We start from the raw sequence: 17,569 nt of genomic DNA, 5'->3' as shown, positions 1-17,569 counted from the left end.
TTTTGCTGTTAAATTGTTTGTTATGTAGAATTTTCGAATAATTATTTAAATCTTCCGTTTAACTTTCCAAATACATATTTTATGCCTGTATGACGATATGTCGGCGTATTTGGCATCGGGCCAATTATAAAAGGACTCTTCGTGAAGTTGAGCTTTCTCTGCTCACCGTTACACTGACAAGTTCTGCGGACTCTCACGGACTAAAAACTTTTTGAACCGTAGCACGCTAATCAGGATCCCTGCCTCAATCATGAGTTTCCTCTGACTTTATACCGTTATTCCTAGAATTCGAGTGACTCTTTGACAGTTTCATCATCAGAAATGATGCGATTTGTTACTTTTGTTACATCGATTCATCATCTTGTCGGTTACGCATTTTTCGAGATTCGTAATTTATTTTTTTTGTAACGGAACGATACAAGATACAAGATATAAATGCCAAGTTTCCTCCCTCTCTCTCTCTCTCTCTCTCTCTCTCTCTCTCTCTCTCTCTCTCTCTCTCTCTCTCTCTCTCTCTGTAGCTCTTTACCTTCAACACGCGCGCGATACTGTTGCTATATTTGGCACAATTGCCAATATCGAACGTCAACTGCAGTTACACTGCCTGAGCAACGATAAAGTTATATTCGTCACCGTTGACGTGCCGATCACACAGATCGTTGTATTTACAGAATATGTATAAATAATGTATCACATAATGTATCGCGTTCCAATACTTAAAAGTTTTATTTTGGAAGTACGCTTACTTTCGAGTTCTTTTAGTAATCAATAGTTTGTGACAACGAAATATTGCGCGTTTTCGTATGGTGGAAAAGTAGTCGGCAAACTTTCTTCGTGACTTTCGTGCTACTCTGCATTCATTTATTTATGCGTAATCTATGTTTGTAGCTAACGGGGAAAAAAGTTGAACGCGGAATGTATCTATTCGCCTGATATATATTTGGCAAAATTATGTGAAAACCACGACCTGATCGTTAATCCTAAAAGTGTTTTCTTCACTTTAGCAAGTTTCGACATTTTGATATATGAATGAAGGAATGGGAAAAAGGTAACTGTGACGCCTACTGCGTATTTTAATATTAATGGGAAGCTTTCTTTCGCTATTTATATTGCACGCGTATGGACACGTGTACTAACCAGGTTTCGATCGTAATAAAATTTTTACCACGTTTTGACTTTTTGACGTATGATCAAAAAAGGTGTAAGGGAATCGGTCATATTTCACGTCACCCGCTTTTCTCATAAAACTCGTACCCGTCCGACATGGCTAAAGGATCTGACAGATTCATCAGTAGTTCGATTTATTTTTTCCGCCGAAGTTCCATTCGACCATCACGGTCGTTCATGATTTCCCATCGCGTCCTCCCACCTAAACCTTAGAAAATATCGCCCGGACATCGCACGGAAAGTGAGAAACTCGTTTCCCGAACCACGTAATAAATTGCGGCAGCTAGCAGTTAGGCGGTCCAAGTGCAACCAGTGTGGAAAAGTCAGTTGCCGCGAGACCGAGGCAAAACGGTGCAAAGTAACGTCGACGTTCAAGTGGCAACAACCTTTTCGTCTTGGGTCACGAGTCTCACGTGCGATTTCAGCTTCGCTTTAGCGTGCCGTTTGACAAGCGGGTTTTTCGGAACTGTGAAACAAATCGTTGGTATTTTTGCCTCGGGAGCGCGCGAAGCGATGTAACATTATGATATACTCGTACGTGCCGTACGAGCTTCGGGCTAGCTCGCATAAATCTTGATTTGTCGAACTTTAGATGTCCCCGTTGCCCAATCCCTGATATGTCACCTTCCGATTTCAGTACACCGAATCGTTCCTGTCTTTTTAAATCTCTTTCTCGTTCTCTCTTTCTTCTGCTTCTTCCATTATATCATTCGTCGTTGGTATTTCATTTCTCTATTATGATTTATAGAGCCATTTATCGTAAGGATTTTTGGGATGCAGAAACGTCGTTACGTACCTTACTATTAATATACTCTTTTCCAAAGATCCATCCAATCCTGCCATGCGTTCCAATCTCTGTGCATCCATCATTCAAACGAGCACTCTTTAGAGGACTCTTTAGGGATATGGAATTTCACTCTCGCCATTCGCATCGTCTTCGTTCGACCAATGGCTCTTACGAATTTAGCCACTAGAGGCTCGTCGAGTGGTCAAGGGTCAGTCGAGCGATACCGCCTTTGCGTCGTTACTCGTCTATCCCTATCTCATTACCCGATATAGTAGGTGTGTCAAGGATAGCACGTCTCTTCTCTGTTACGGTTAACGGCGATGAACGTTGACTGGCGTGGACCACCTTGCATGGACGTACACATGGAACCCATAAGCTCCAAGCGTTTTCGACGGAAATACGTTTGGGAAATTAAGATGCAAAATTAATATCCATAGATGGTGACGGTTCTCGCGGTCGATACGCGGTCACCCGCGCGCGGGTTTCGTATTTGTTCACGATGTTGCTTCGGCCAGAGGCATCTTCCGGCTACCACTAACGATGACGAATCGCATACTGATAAATTATCCACTCGCAGATTTTTCGTGTTCCGCGTCTCCAGGGGCGTCTTCCATGCTCGCGGGAGACATCCGGATATCCGGTAGAAGAAATGCCCGCAAAATGAATTCGTTTTATCGTAGATGAGCATACATCGCGGCTCTACTCACTCACGACAGATGGAATATCGCGCGGGGAGTGCCACCGATTAATTAGAAGCTGTCCGAGCGACCGTGATAAATAGGTTGCGTAACGAGATCATTAAGACCTCGGTAAATTTCAACTGAACTTGAGCACGGTGTAATTAACGAGTAATTCGTCGCTCACCTGTAAATAATTTCGATATAATAGTTTCACGTCGAGGTGAACAGGTTTAATATTCCATATCGCCGATCCATGCAACCGTAAGGATTGGAAATAATTTCGACATTAATCATTGGCTATCGATAAAATATCGCGCTGGTGAAAGCGCAACTTTGGTTGTAATTCAGAATTTCTAAATTAATGCGAGTAGCAAATTGTTTTTGCGAGCACAACCCACCAGTAGTGAACTTCTCGGCTTTGCCATAAGCCGCGCTAATTTCGGCATTGTATTCGCTTTAAGTCACGGGATCACAGACGTTTCTCTAAGCATGTGAACTGTAGTAATCTGTGTACAGTAGGACTTGCGAACACCTGTTCCGTTTCAACACCGAGTGTAATTAGTCAATTAGTTATTCTGGGCATATATACGAATTATGGAGATCTTAAATGTACAAGCGAATTTAACAGTTTTAATAAATGTGTAAATCTCAATTTGTAAATATTTTATTAAACTTTGAATCGTTAATTTTACGCACTTGATACAACGTGATAAATTTATATAAATAGTTAAAATTTAACCACCTGATTAATGTTACATTTATTATTATATTGTATACGTTATGTTAATAATATTTTTTAAATTTGGTTTCAGCTGTACAAGAGGAGATTTCTTGAAACTATTTTTACACCTGGAGAGTAAGGGCATTTCCGAGTACACCCCTTGGTCCGGAGTACTTTGCGGAAAACTGAGTGACATCCCGCAAGTTCTTTACAGCTCGAGATCGAAGCTCATTTTGGAGTTTCATACTGAGGGTCCACCGTCTAATGCCACTGGCTTTTCCGGCACTTTTCGTTTTATCGATAGACGTAAGTTGAAATTTTTACAAATTATAAGGTAGCTAGCTTGTTAAAGATCAATGGATAAGAAAATGTATTCGCAATTTAAGAAATTGTGCGGCTATCGGTAAAGAATAAAAAAAGTATAAAATACAACTTATTGCGAATTAATATGTAAAAATTTTAGAAAAGAAAGATTTTTGTCATTGTAAATGAAATGAATACAGTCACTCGTATAGTTGTCAAAAAAATGACATTTCCAGTAAAACAAAACCGTTGCACATTCTAGAAAAGCTTAGGATAGAAAATAAACTGAATTAAGAGTGACGGTGTTTTAACGAAAACCTTTCCGTTTCTCTAAAGTGGAAAATTCGTTTGATTTGAGAGACTTCTCTCAATCTCGAACTACCGCGTTTACCGAGAAATTTTAGATCTTGTTTTAGAACATTCTTTGTAGAAGTTTATTTCTAAGTCATCCCGCACCTTGAGCGGAAAATTATTTTAAGATTATCAGGAAATCGCTACGAGCGATTTAATAATGTATCTATTTTTAACGATATTACTTAATATGTATATATATGTGTGTGCGCGCGCGGATTTTACAGCGCGAATGTATAAAAAATATATTTTCTTGAGAGATGCAATTTGTCGAAAGTGAGTGTATATATATATATATATATATATATATATATATATATATATAGAGCAATAGTTTTAAGCTTGATAACAATTTGAACAGGATTCTTTTCTGTGATAGTAACCCATCTGTGGTTTCACGAAATTAAAGTCGCAAATTTTCAAGCCATACGACCGGTCTAAAAATTTTGTAGATTTTAAAACGACGGTTCGTTAGTAAGCGTTTCACGTATATAACTGCCCGACACATGCTTTAAACATGCTGTCCCGCGAACTTTTTATTTTGCTCACGTGTATGCAGTCGGCTTACGTATGCCACGAATAACAGTGACATAATTCTCCCATGGTAGGTGAGAGTTCCCTCTACAATTTGGAATCATATCTTTTTTTCTGCACAGGCTGCAGCGAGATCCTCTTTATGTTCCTACAACTTTCCATGTGAAATTTTGTACTTTCTATGATAAAAAATATAATATCTCTCACACCCCCGATTCATCGAAACATATGCGTTCTCTTGTTTTATAACGAACAATTTGATCATTGTTCTTGAGATTAATTATAAATTATATCAGCGTATTACTTTTTTGTGATTTTTAACAATCTTTTAATTCGATAATTATGATTTACATATAATTGCAGAAGCAGAGAAAGCAGAGAAAAATTAAAAAAAATTGATTAAAATTAATAACAAAAATAATAATGATAAAAGTCGATGGTTAACACAGCTGGCAGTGATGGATATTATTTAGGCATTCTTATATATCATACTCTGTAAATCCCAGTTGTGTAGAATTTGATCAATACTCGATGTTTTGGATTAAATGTTATATAGTTTGTCGATATTTTATCAAAGTTTATAACTAAATACGGGATAAAGCTGTGGAATCAGCATAAGAAAAATACGTGCGCGTCATCCCTATTACCCGGGAAACGTCACGAATCCATTTTGTTCGATCCATCATCCGGCGAGCACGTCGTTGGCGTATAAGCGGGAAAAATGATGCTATCGACAAAAGACATATCTCTTTTCTCTGTATATTTCCATGCTCTGTTTTTATTATTTTATTTTTATTTCTAATCTCACATTTTTACTTTCTTTACTTATTCCTTATTGTTTAATAAAATCATTTAAATTACTTAAATAGATAAAAAAATCTAATAATAATAAAATATATAAAATTAAAATGGAATTTTAAAAACAGTATACATTCAAATCGAATAACAATTTTGTAAAAAAATTGTACAAAATGCTACTCACGTCGGTATACGTTATACGTAAAACTTTTTCATTTTTAAACTTTGATCTTTGCTGATATAACTCCATATCGGATCAAATCGAGGAAAAAAATAGAATAAAAGTAGTCATTTATTTCCAACATGACTATGTAATGTATGTAAATAAAGAACTTTTTGGATTATATGTCGACATGTTGAACGTATCAATAACTCGTTGCAGTTTTCTAACTGGCAGAATTATTTATATTAAAAAATTAAATAACTTCAGAAATTTTATAAAAATATATATTACTATGATTTAAAATATCTCTTTTTGTAAGCTTTTCATGAGTGGGAAGTATTTAAGATATTTTGAAAATTTTGAATCTTTATCGATATTTCCAATTATCATTATTGTGTTAAATCTCTTTTATATTTTTTCTATATATTTTCTTCAATAAGAGCAACTTTCTCGTTAAAATATCGTTAAAATATTAAAATATATTAAAATTGATAAGGTAGTTATATCACTGCAGGCTAATTCATTTATTACGCTTCTTCGCACAATTTCAATCTCAGCCAAATCCGCCAATTAATGAGAAAATTGCGAAGGCGGTCTCCTTAGCGGTTGCTAAAAATATCATTCCACGCTTCTAAGAGATTAACAAGGATATTCCCGTTTTCCTTGGATAATTACCTGAAGTTTAACGCGACGAGTTTGACGAACAAGTTTCTATATCCTATATCGTGCCATGTTATTTCACAAGAATTATTACATCTTTGTTTGTACGATACGAAATCGAAGAAAAATAGATTTCAAAGTAAACTTCAACGACGGAATATGGATAGAAAAATACTCAGAGTGGATAAACTTATAATAGTAGAATAATTACGACTCTCTCGGAACATCCAACCTGGGAAAATTATAGTCAAAATTCTAACAAGTCCGAGTGCTTATCGCTACTGATAAAATGTGTCATAATTGCGATAATCTAGATAGAGAGGAAATATGGAGCGAGTCGAAAAGTCCTTCGGCTATTTGTGCGGTATTGATTATAAAGCGGGAAATTTAGTCTAGACTATTTTCAAGTTTTCCTACCGGCGGCGCCAGGCTAATTACTTGGAGAGCGTCGGGATATCGACTTCAACTCGATATTCCGCGTTATCAGGATCCATTTTATATCTTCCGGCAATTAAAGGGCATCGAGCTAATGCATATTTCGTTATTCGTTGCGTTTGAACGTCTTCAAGGGAGATGCGATCGTCTATAAATTTAATGATGCAAAATTTTCAACCGCTTCGTTCAAATTTTTTTTTTTTTTTTTTTTATAAATATCAATATTGTAGTTGATAAAGTGCCAGATAAAAGTAAAATTTAATTTAAATAAATGATTAAAGCTACTTGGATATTAGTTATTAAATAATGTTGATGTGACAACATACGGAATAAGAGTAATATGAAGTAACATTGACATTTCTGACAGTTGGCTCATTTGAGAATCCCCTGAGACTATATATTTTACAGCATTCGTAAAAGTTTGTTCATAATTTGATTATTAAAATCCTTGATAATATTTTCGGCAATCCCATCGGGGTAGAAACTCACTACGCGATCTCTCTTATGCAATCCCACCTTGCCATGCGTATTTTCCGGTTTCTCGTACCTTAGAGACATCTGATACGAAAAGTACTTAAACTCGTAAAGTTTTTCAGAGTGTCGGGAGTTAACGTAAATCTTGCCTTTACGGAAAGCAGGCTGACGGTACGAAACTTTGACTCGGGATGTCTATCTATTTCACTATCTATTTCCTCGTAAACAACTTCGTGTATCATTAGGAATTTTACCATAAGGACGAATACTTTTGACGATGAAAAAAGTTAATGAAGCCAAAGGAGAAAAAGGAGCTCGTAAGATACGTGATAAGATACATGTAAGATACGTTTTGAGTTTAAAATAAGATTTATATGATCTGTGATGAACAAGATTAAAATGATTTATTCGAAAGTACGCGCTTGACCAGTTTCAAAAAGATTATCAAACTTTCAGCAAGGGAATATTTTTTGATATCGATCAGATACTTGGCTTAATTCTGTACATTTTCTCCTGTGGGAAATGAAACACACGTACTATCGTTTATTAGCGTAGATTTTGATTTTTGAATTTTTTATTATTTTATCATGAGATATTAAACGTAGCTGTTCTTTCAGAAACATAGCATATAAAAATATGGAGAAATCAGTGGAAACATTGTTTCTAATAGTTGATGTTCCCCGATGCAAGTATTATTTTTTTACATAAACCTCTTTCATTACTTTCATAAGCTTCTTTCAATTTTTGGGCTTTTTATTACATGATGGGATTTCTCTAAGGGATTTCTCTTGCATGCATCACAAAATTGGACGCTTACATATTTTTTTAAAATATTTACATAAATAAGACAACGTAACGCAATTTTCAGATAAATAATATTGTATCGAAATTTTATGAATAATTGAAAGTATACACGAATATCTCTAGAAAATTGCGTATCGTATAGTCGTATATGCAAAGTATCGTTTTTCCGTATTATTCCTTTCATTAAATGTAGCATCGCGTTTCGAAACTAAGCATAATTTTAAAATCAACTTTAGTAATGCATTATCCACATAATATGCTCGTGCGGATGTTATCTACGAAGTATAGCAGACTACCGAAATGGTGGAAGAGTTCAAACACGAGAGCGTTACACGAAATGATATATCCTGTTTTAACCACCGCATTGTCTGGGTCCACAAGCCATATGCAGCAATGCAAAACAAACGCGTTGCGACTGGATTCAATCGCTCCAATTGCCTTAATTTGCACCGAGGCGGATAGATTGATAATGAATCGCAAGCATCATTACGCAATTAATTTACGAAATTCAATTGCATACGCGTGGGAATAACTATGACGCAAAATCGCAGCTTGGATTTTCACCGCGCCCCGATGAAAATTACGAAACAGCAGCGTGTGCAAGTTTGATCAGCCATAACAACGTAAACAAATATTGACACTTTCGCACAAGCGGGTTTAGTTTAAAAAATACGAAAATCTCAGCTGCATTCAAGTTTATTCGACTGTTGTTTGTCCACGATGGCGGGTCATCCGATGTGAACGATCGAGCCACGTAAAATTAATTTCAGATGGAAACATTTGAATCTGTAATTACACTGACGTGAACTTTGGGTAAATATCAATGAGATGTACGAAATAATTAACTTTATAAATATTTATTTTACATATGGAATTTACAAACGCGCGCACAAATATGTATATATGTGTCCACTGCAACTGATTCTGAAATAGAGAAGATTTGGCTGAATAATATTATCGAATAATTCCGAGAATATATTATAATAATAATTCTCTGGAAATAAACGAATAAACGAAAAACGTAAAAAATTGTCGGAATCTGTTCTTTTAAGATGAGGTATAAATTAGAATGTGACAAAACACATGATTGCTCTCTTCGCTCGTCGCTTCACTTCGTCGCTTCGACTTTAAGTCGATGCGTCAGATTATATTCCTAATATTAGGCTGGGTAATAATCTTGAAAATTCACATCGTCATTCTTGCGGAAAATAACTTACGTAATAAGATTAACTTAAGAAGAAGAGAGCAGGTGACGAGATGAAGAAGAAAGATTGAACTACAAGATTAATTCTGCAAGAAAACAGCTAATGCAGAAAGATTTGCCGCGCTGTTTCCATAGGAGGACCCACCCAGAACATTGTAAATCATCTTGACATTCATGGCGTTCACACATTCGCGCGTTCGACCGTTTCGAGCGTTTTGCCGCGGCAATTTGTGCGCTGTTCACTCGGAAGAATAATCGAAAGCTTCTTTATTTTTATTTTATACTTTTATTCATATACATTTCATTCATCGCGCAATTCATATTTGACCTAAGTCAAATTCTCCTAAGAGAAAGGAAGAAGAGATTAAATCGCAAATCTGTTTCTTGCACGAAAGTAGAAAGTAGAAAGCCGAAAGGTTTTTTTTTCCATTTCTCAAAATGCCTAAATGTCTAAATGACGAAATTACGATGCACTCGCGCGTGCTCGGCCATGCCCATGGATTGATCACGGGTCGCGTTGGTCGGTACCAGCATGCGGTTCGCAAGTGGCGGCTAAGTGTTTGTATACGTGCGCCTGTATATCACACGTGGGTACACCCACGGGCATACAGGGAATGCGTTACTGGGGCCCGCCCAGGGTACCACCGGCGCAAAGTGACTACGTGTCCGGCGTACCAAGCCCATTAAAATCTATCTGCGAGCCGGTGTTGTAGCACGAAATTCTTTGAAGAATCCCGGGGAGCTTACGTTCTTCCGCTCGCGCCCGCGTCCAATGCCGATGGAATCAGAAGATTTCTGTTTGCGCGCGAACAAGCGGCTTTAGCGTATTTCCGATCCGTGGCAAAGATTGATTCGGAAAATTCGTCTCGAGAGAGATAGAAGAGGGAGAGAGAGAGAGAGAGAGAGAGAGAGAGAGAGAGAGAGAGAGAGAGAGAGAGAGGAGCGTGGCGCGCTTCTTCCCGTCACTTCGAAACTGCACTCTCGTTTATCGCGTTGACGCGCAATTCTTTTAAACTTGCATACACAAGCGCGAAACAGAGTGATTAGATCATAAAACGTGTAAAATATATATGTAAAATATATCAAACGGACGGCTTATCTTTGTCGAGGGCGCGTACATACGAGAGGAAAAATGGGCGATATTATAGCGCTTCGATAATAAAATGGCGCGACGAATCGTTAATGGTCACGCTAGGAGAGCGATGAATTTTGTTTGCGCAGTGCAGTTACTACATTAGTTGCAAACGTACACGTGCGCGCGACAAGCCTGTACGATTAATCGATGCCATCGAGCAACGCGGGAGACATAGCCCGGCGCGAAGGGAGAGTTATTTCTCCGTGGAAAAATGGGAGCCGGTTTGTTTGCATTTAACTCGAGGGGAGAGAAATATAGGATGGCCGGACGCGCGGCCGCCGTCACAGCTCGCCGAAATACAAAACGCGCGTCGTTAGCGCTCGTATCCGTTCGTTAACACGGACGTTAGCCGGACGGATTTACAGAAATGATTTATTAACTATGCATGTTAATTCGATGCTCGATGCGTAAACAGTTATGATTTATTTGCCCGCCGCAAATGTATTTATTTTGGATGAGCCTCGGAGAAGCCGTAGCGATATTCAAATAAAGCGAAACAAATTGAAGCGATTATTAAAGAATTTTGTTGCGAAGAAGTGTTTGACTGGCAAAGTAACAATTTGAGAGAGTTTCGGGCTACGAGAAACACGTTTTAATTATTAGATCCGTAGTAATCCGAGTGAAGTTGGCAATTGGCTTCCTCGTACTTTATACCATAATACGCGATCCACTCGGTCTCTGACGTAACGACCTCGTGCATTGGGAGATCCTCAAGTTCTAGCGACTTTACGTGCAGATGCGACCGACTTTATCTAAGCGAATTGATGCTTGCCCTCTTTCGGTACTATTGGCATGACGCTGATCAAATCGATACGTCACGTAAAGCATAGATTACTTAATTATTCGAATAGCGTGTGGTAGTCTAATGATAACATAACGTATGATGCGAGAATATAATTAACGATAACAGCGTATAAACGTGTATTTATAAAATTTATAAATACCTATTCATATCATTTAATTAATCAATAGAATATATAATATTTAAAATATTTTAATCGACAATGTAACGCCCATAATTAAGCAAATTTACGTTATTGTTACGTATTGGATATTTTGATATTACTGCATAGATTATCAACAAAAACATCGAGAATTATTTACTTATTTCATATATATATATTAATTAATTTTTATATAACAATGTGGATTATACGACGTAGCAATTTGATGGTAAAAGATTTATTATAATTTTCCCTTCATTTTATAATTTAAATGAAAATTTAATTATTATTTTTTAATCTCTGACAATTTATTCATTTTATAAGTAAATATTGAGTAATTCTATTGCCTAGTCGCGTAAAATATTGGCCCATAAATTGTTAATATATACATAATTTCCATATATTTTAAATATTTAATATTTTATATATATATATATATATATATATTAAATATGTTATAAATATATTTTAATAATTGCGAAGTAACACGATGAATTTTATACTCGTAGTTTTTATTTCGCGGCTAATTTATAGTTTATGTCTTATATGGAACTTTACGTATGGAATTTGATTCGCAAAACATAGCACATTTGGTATGTGAGAACAATCTGCTAGCACCAAAATGAAAACGCTTGTCCGTAGAGCAAACGGTGACAATCGCTGCGAAGACTTCCATTTTTCAAAGCGTACAGGCGAAAGAGCAGCAAGACATATCTTCCGCGTCGTGGGGAACTAGCACGTCGGCACTTTCTACATCGATCGCTCTAAATAACTCGCCCGGTAAATTTATTATACTCGGCACCCTTTCAAAAAGAACTCCGCAAAACTTGTTCTAAGGGAGAATCTCTTTTCTAGAGGGCCGTGTCTCCGTCGCAGAAAAATTGTATACGATATATCGAGAAGTAACTTATGGATAACGCGTAAAGTGCAATATGTGCTACACAAGTCCCACAACTCCCACACAAGTGCGTTATGTACATACAATAGTAATATCTTGTTGATTTACGCCTCTTATGCCTCTTATTTAATACAATGGTAATGCTTTTGAAGCTCAAATGGGCAGGATGTTAAACGAGAGTGATGCAGCCAGTGCAAACATTTCTAACATTCACATGTTATGTTGATGATCTTTAGGATTTAATTTATATTCTCTCTTTATGAATTTAACACGCAAATATCGTGGAGTAAAGGTGTATGCTCGCAAAGTAACATTCCAGTTCCAAATTCTATTATGTCAAATCTGAATAATTATATGTGTGCAAATACCGTCGTCACCGTGGCACAGTACGGACTGAATCACAAACATATACCGTCTCTAACGAACTCTACCTTTCTCTCGGACCTTAAGGCAATAAAGCACAAGATACCCTCATGAGAATATGTTATTTGTTACGTTTAATGATGTAAGAAAAGATATCTTAATATATCTGCAGAAATGTCTTGGGAGATACAACTCTATTAGCGAAAATATGAAAATGTTTAAGATAGAAAACACAAATACTGATTAATGAGGAAGAAGATTTCCTGATGTTTTTCAATTGCAAGATACTGTTAGCACAGACAAATAAGAACACAGAGCAGAAGAAAATTAAATTTTTGTAAAGAAAAAAGGAATTATGTAAAGAAGACTGCAAACAAAGGCGCTGCGAGAAAAGGCGGAAAAGGATAAGAATCTTGTGAGGGAATGAAAATAAAAGGAACTCCACAAAAGCGAGAATATTGTGGAGAAACACGTTAATAAAGATGCCGTAGCAATTCTCCTGAGGGATTAAGACTGAAACGACACAATGCTTAAGCAAACCGTTCTAATCTTCTTCAATATACGTATTAAATTATGCGTATAAGTCATAGATAATAAGATAATAATTAAAAAATTAAAGATCTGATTTAAAAAGTCCTTTTTAATTTGTTTATAAGATTTCTCGTACTTTTATATTCAAGTGCGTTTAATTACGTTACATTTCATCTAAAATGAAATCTTTACATCCACGAAAGTTCATCGCGCGTTACCGATTTAAAGAATTTAAAATATTTTCTTAGATACGTGATAATCGAATTCTGGAGAATAAGATTATCGATAAAAAAAAGATAAAATCATAGACTGAACGAATCGATATCAAGATGGGTTCCATTTAAATTTAGTGGCCAGTTTATTTCGCATAAAAGGAGAAACGGGAATCATTTATACTGGAATGAGAGTATCGTTCGGATTGTTCGGAGGATACTTCAAAGTTCGGAAATCGAACTTAGTCGGGACGTTAGGGTAAAAGTCTTAAACTATTCTCGAAGGAAACATTACCGGATTGCAAAAAAACGTACGATTTTCCCACAGAAAATGCACGATCGTAAATTGCAAAAGTTGGATTTAAAATACCCTGGAATACGAATAGCTGCGCTTTATACAGTTCTTTTTTAGAGGATTATTGTATTTGTTTTCAGTTATAAAATGAATATATTAATTTTAAATGAAAATTAAAGGGAAATTTGAGATATGATAACATATATCTCGTAACCTATATGTTTAATAAAAAATGAAAAGATTTAGACAAAATATAAAAAAAAAAATTGCGATTTGTACAACATACGTCTGCGCTTATTCTAACTTGAAATTTCGAAATTTGCTAATCAGAGTGCCAGCAGATTCTTAACCATTCTCAAGGGAAATTTGGTGGACTTATTAAGAAAATTGTGAAATTTTAGAAGAAAATAGCCTCTCGAGAGAGAACTCCGAAAATTTATTATGTTTTAGTAAAAATAAGCAGTAAAAATAAAAATTAGACAATATTATATCTAAATTGATGAATTATTATCTAGTTGATTTATTAATTAATTATTAAAAATTTCATATAATTTATGAAATGTTATTTTTATTGATTTTATTATGTTTTTAAAAAATATGGGAAAAATATGAATTTTCACAACGGAAATTTGTGACGAATAATAATGACAAAAATACATTCCGGATATTCGAAATAATTTTTTACTAGTATTTGTTAATTTTATAGAACAAAATTTAAAGGAATGATATTTCATTAGATTACAATGTTGCTGTGATGCCTTAAAAAGTATGGACGATAGAAAATTGCGAAAGTTCGTTAGATTTCAAGACGCTTTACTGCCGTCCAAGATACCGTACCACCTAATGTCCGTACATAGGAATGGTTCGAACAGTTAGAAGGGACGATAAATTTCGGGGATTTCGTTGGATTCGCGTTTGGAGATGCTCGAAGGTTCGAATGGTGGTAGCAAGAACGGGCCTATTATCAATTGTCTGCGATAAGGAAGGACCAGTCGGCGGGAAAGCCCATTTAGGGCTTTAGGATGGATATATCCCTATGGATAGGAGAAATCCTTTGTGTAGTTCAGAACTTTACCCTAGAGAGATCTTAAGCCGCACACTCGAAATTCGACGACAGAGCCCGTCAACGATGCTATCGACATCTCGATGTTCGGTCATTGATGTTCATTAAACGTGATTTCATTATAATCCTCTCTCTCTCTCTCTCTCTCTCTCTCTCTCTCTCTCTCTCTCTCGTTTGAAGTAAGTTAGAGCGTTCGTAAATTAAATCGAATAGAATATCAAGTGTTTCGTTCCCTTCTCCAACACAATAAAGTGACATGGACTAGCGTGGCATATTGAATACGATATTAAAGAGACACATTTAAAATTTAAAAAGCTCAAGATTTAATTTTATCAACTATTTTTGGATTAAACGTTATATTACTATTATAGGCGTGTCAATATTCCAATATTATATTTTAATATATAGACATTTTTTTTACATGTAAAGGTTATTGATCGCATCGAAAAATTTTTCTGAACCATTGCAACATATAATATTTTATAGATGCTTATTCGAGTACCAGTTGGGATTATTTAGCGCGACAGTGATGAAACCGCCATCATTCACGTTTGCAACGATGATCCACGGTCCGTCCCTAGAACGGTATGCTCATTTAGACTCGCGCACGACTTTATAATACCACATTGTCTTATGACACAATGAATATTGTTCACGTAAAATCACAGAGTTAATACTGACCCCGTTGCTTAGTGACGAGATCGGTAGACCATCGAGATATTTTGCGACGAGATATTGCACCGGTAGAAAACGCAAACTACTGTGCGCTGTTAAACTACGAATATACTCTTTAATTTTATTGACATTCCAGAAGATTCTATTACTTTTATGGACTTTTATGGACTTCAAGAGTAGATTAACAATTACGTTAACAACAAGCGAGAGACAGATCAATATCGACACTTGTACTCGCGTTCGCACCGAACGATATCTGTGTGTCAACTCACGTCGCGATATATATTACAGCTGTCGATATTTGTCCCATATTGACCTCCGTGCAAAACTATGATTGCTGTGTGCACGCAATCGTGCACGTGTACGTAACACGCGTTCGTAACGTCTATACGCTTCTCAAATAGCGTCCACGGGAGTACGGACGGATGTGCTTTGGACCCAATAAAAATATTGAGCACATTGCAATTGTAGTTTACAACGACGTCCCAAAGCGTCTTTGTGCAAGCTTCGAATAAACATGCACGCAGGCTGATCTGTTTTACGAAAAATGTCGACGAAATTGCACAGTTAGGTAGATACCATTCGAAAGAGAGATTTAAAGAAGCGTGTCCAATACTTTCGATATTTTGAAGCACATTAAATTGTTGGCCATTGATACTTGATGCATATTGATTTACTACGTGATACATGTAGAAAGTAAAAAAAAAAAAAAAAAATCTTTGCTTTAATTTCTATTTTGCAGTATAGAAATTTTCCAATTTAATATCAAATTGACTATTTAATTAAATTGATAATTCAATATTGAGAATTTTATTAACATGTACATTTACGGTAAATAATGATATCCAGTTGTAGAATATAAACAGCAGCTACTCTAAAACTAATATTTAACCAAGTTTGATATGGACTAACCGCTTGTTCTAAAACTTCACTGGCCTGTACAGTTTCGTCAACATTTAGCGGACAGCAATTTCGATCATAATGGATATCACGTATCCGCAAATGCGCTCGTGCGAACATATGGAGGTGGTCGTAAACGTACGCGATACTTTCGGCACTCTGAATAATGTCGATCGATAGTAAACGGCCGCTATTTAACTGCTTTTAAACAATGCAAATTACAATTACGCCCCGACTACGAGGACAGCTCGCCTGCACTCGCCGCGCCGAAGCCATTCGCGTTATTTACCGTAAAAGCAGGCGCACTGTTATTCCATTATCAGGCTTGGGCGTAATTATCCCGCTTATCGTGTATAAGTTCCGATAGCTACCATAGCTGGCACCTCCCAGATAGCGTGGCTCGGTATAAATGACGATATCCGACAAGCTTCGTTCCGTCACGAAGAATAAAAGCGTGCGAATATATATCGCCGACGAGACTCGTATCGAACTGTGATAATGCGTTCTTCGTCGTGCTCTTACGTTTTCGACGTTTTATACTTTTATACCGCTAATGCGCATAAAATTTAAGAAGTTCGTAGTGTCTATAGCGTCTATAGACGATCGAGAGATCGCTGCTATCGAGATGCCGCCAGATCTCACTCGCTATTTTTTTTTTTCTCCCCTCTTTTGCGCGTCTTTCCATCTTTCCTGTCCATGCCGCGCCTCGCAACCCATTTTTCCGCCAATTTATATTCCGCTTAAGCGTCGAAAGAAGCATTTTCTTTAGCCTTCGCAAACAGGCGAGCGTTCTCCATAATCCGTGTCGAGGACACGAGTTTAAGGCCGCGCACGGACTAGCTCGGTTTATATTCACGGCTCTGCTTTATGTCATATTTAACGTTTTACACGCGACTGTTTGAGCCTGTGAATTTTAGATGATAAAAGTGTGTTACACTTCCTTTGCCCGTGGGAACACCATCCGCGGCGAGCAATAACCCAAAGGTGTGCGAGTTGTGCGAATATCAACTAGCGCGTATTCGTCTAGCCGTGACCGGCAATAACTCTCCTTAATTATTGTCTCGCGAGCTATCGCGTGGTAGCCATGTTGGTATTATTTGCCCGAGTTTACTGACGGAAACTCTTGCGGCAATTTATCCTACGGGAAACGTCGAGATCGGACAAAGACCAGGTTTCTCGACTTCTTTGCATAGATATATCTATAGCTATATAACTTCATATAGATCGAGCAAGCGTGTAGCGAGTTAGACAATATTTTGTAATTTTCGTGATAAATTGAACGATTTCGGCGATATACATTGCATCATAAATTTATCAATTCTAATATTATTTATACTTTTGTGCGTGATAATTATCGCCTATTATAATATCATTGTGTATATCATTAAATGCGCGAATTTGCGAATTTGTATAGCTAAACGTATCGATAGACTTAATCAAGTATAATAAATTGATGGGAAATGAATTAAATA

General features: G+C 36.5%; 1 protein-coding gene across 2 annotated transcripts in view; it reads left to right on the top strand.

Moving 5' to 3' along the window:
- The window catches only part of Sol1 (CUB domain-containing protein Sol1), a 233,314-nt gene that overhangs the window by 79,494 nt on the left and 136,251 nt on the right, over nt 1-17,569 (top strand). For both annotated transcript variants that reach the window (XM_011645907.3, XM_011645905.2), the window contains exon 4: nt 3,447-3,661. In XM_011645907.3, the coding sequence (XP_011644209.2) occupies nt 3,447-3,661 (215 nt within the window). The remainder of the gene's footprint in view (nt 1-3,446; nt 3,662-17,569) is intronic.

Source organism: Pogonomyrmex barbatus, unplaced genomic scaffold, assembly GCF_055798465.1.
Source record: "Pogonomyrmex barbatus isolate J1 unplaced genomic scaffold, ASM5579846v1 scaffold3, whole genome shotgun sequence".
Taxonomy (NCBI): Eukaryota; Metazoa; Arthropoda; class Insecta; order Hymenoptera; family Formicidae; genus Pogonomyrmex; species Pogonomyrmex barbatus.
Note: the sequence above shows the minus strand (reverse complement) of the source record. Positions and strands in the feature narration are given on the sequence as shown.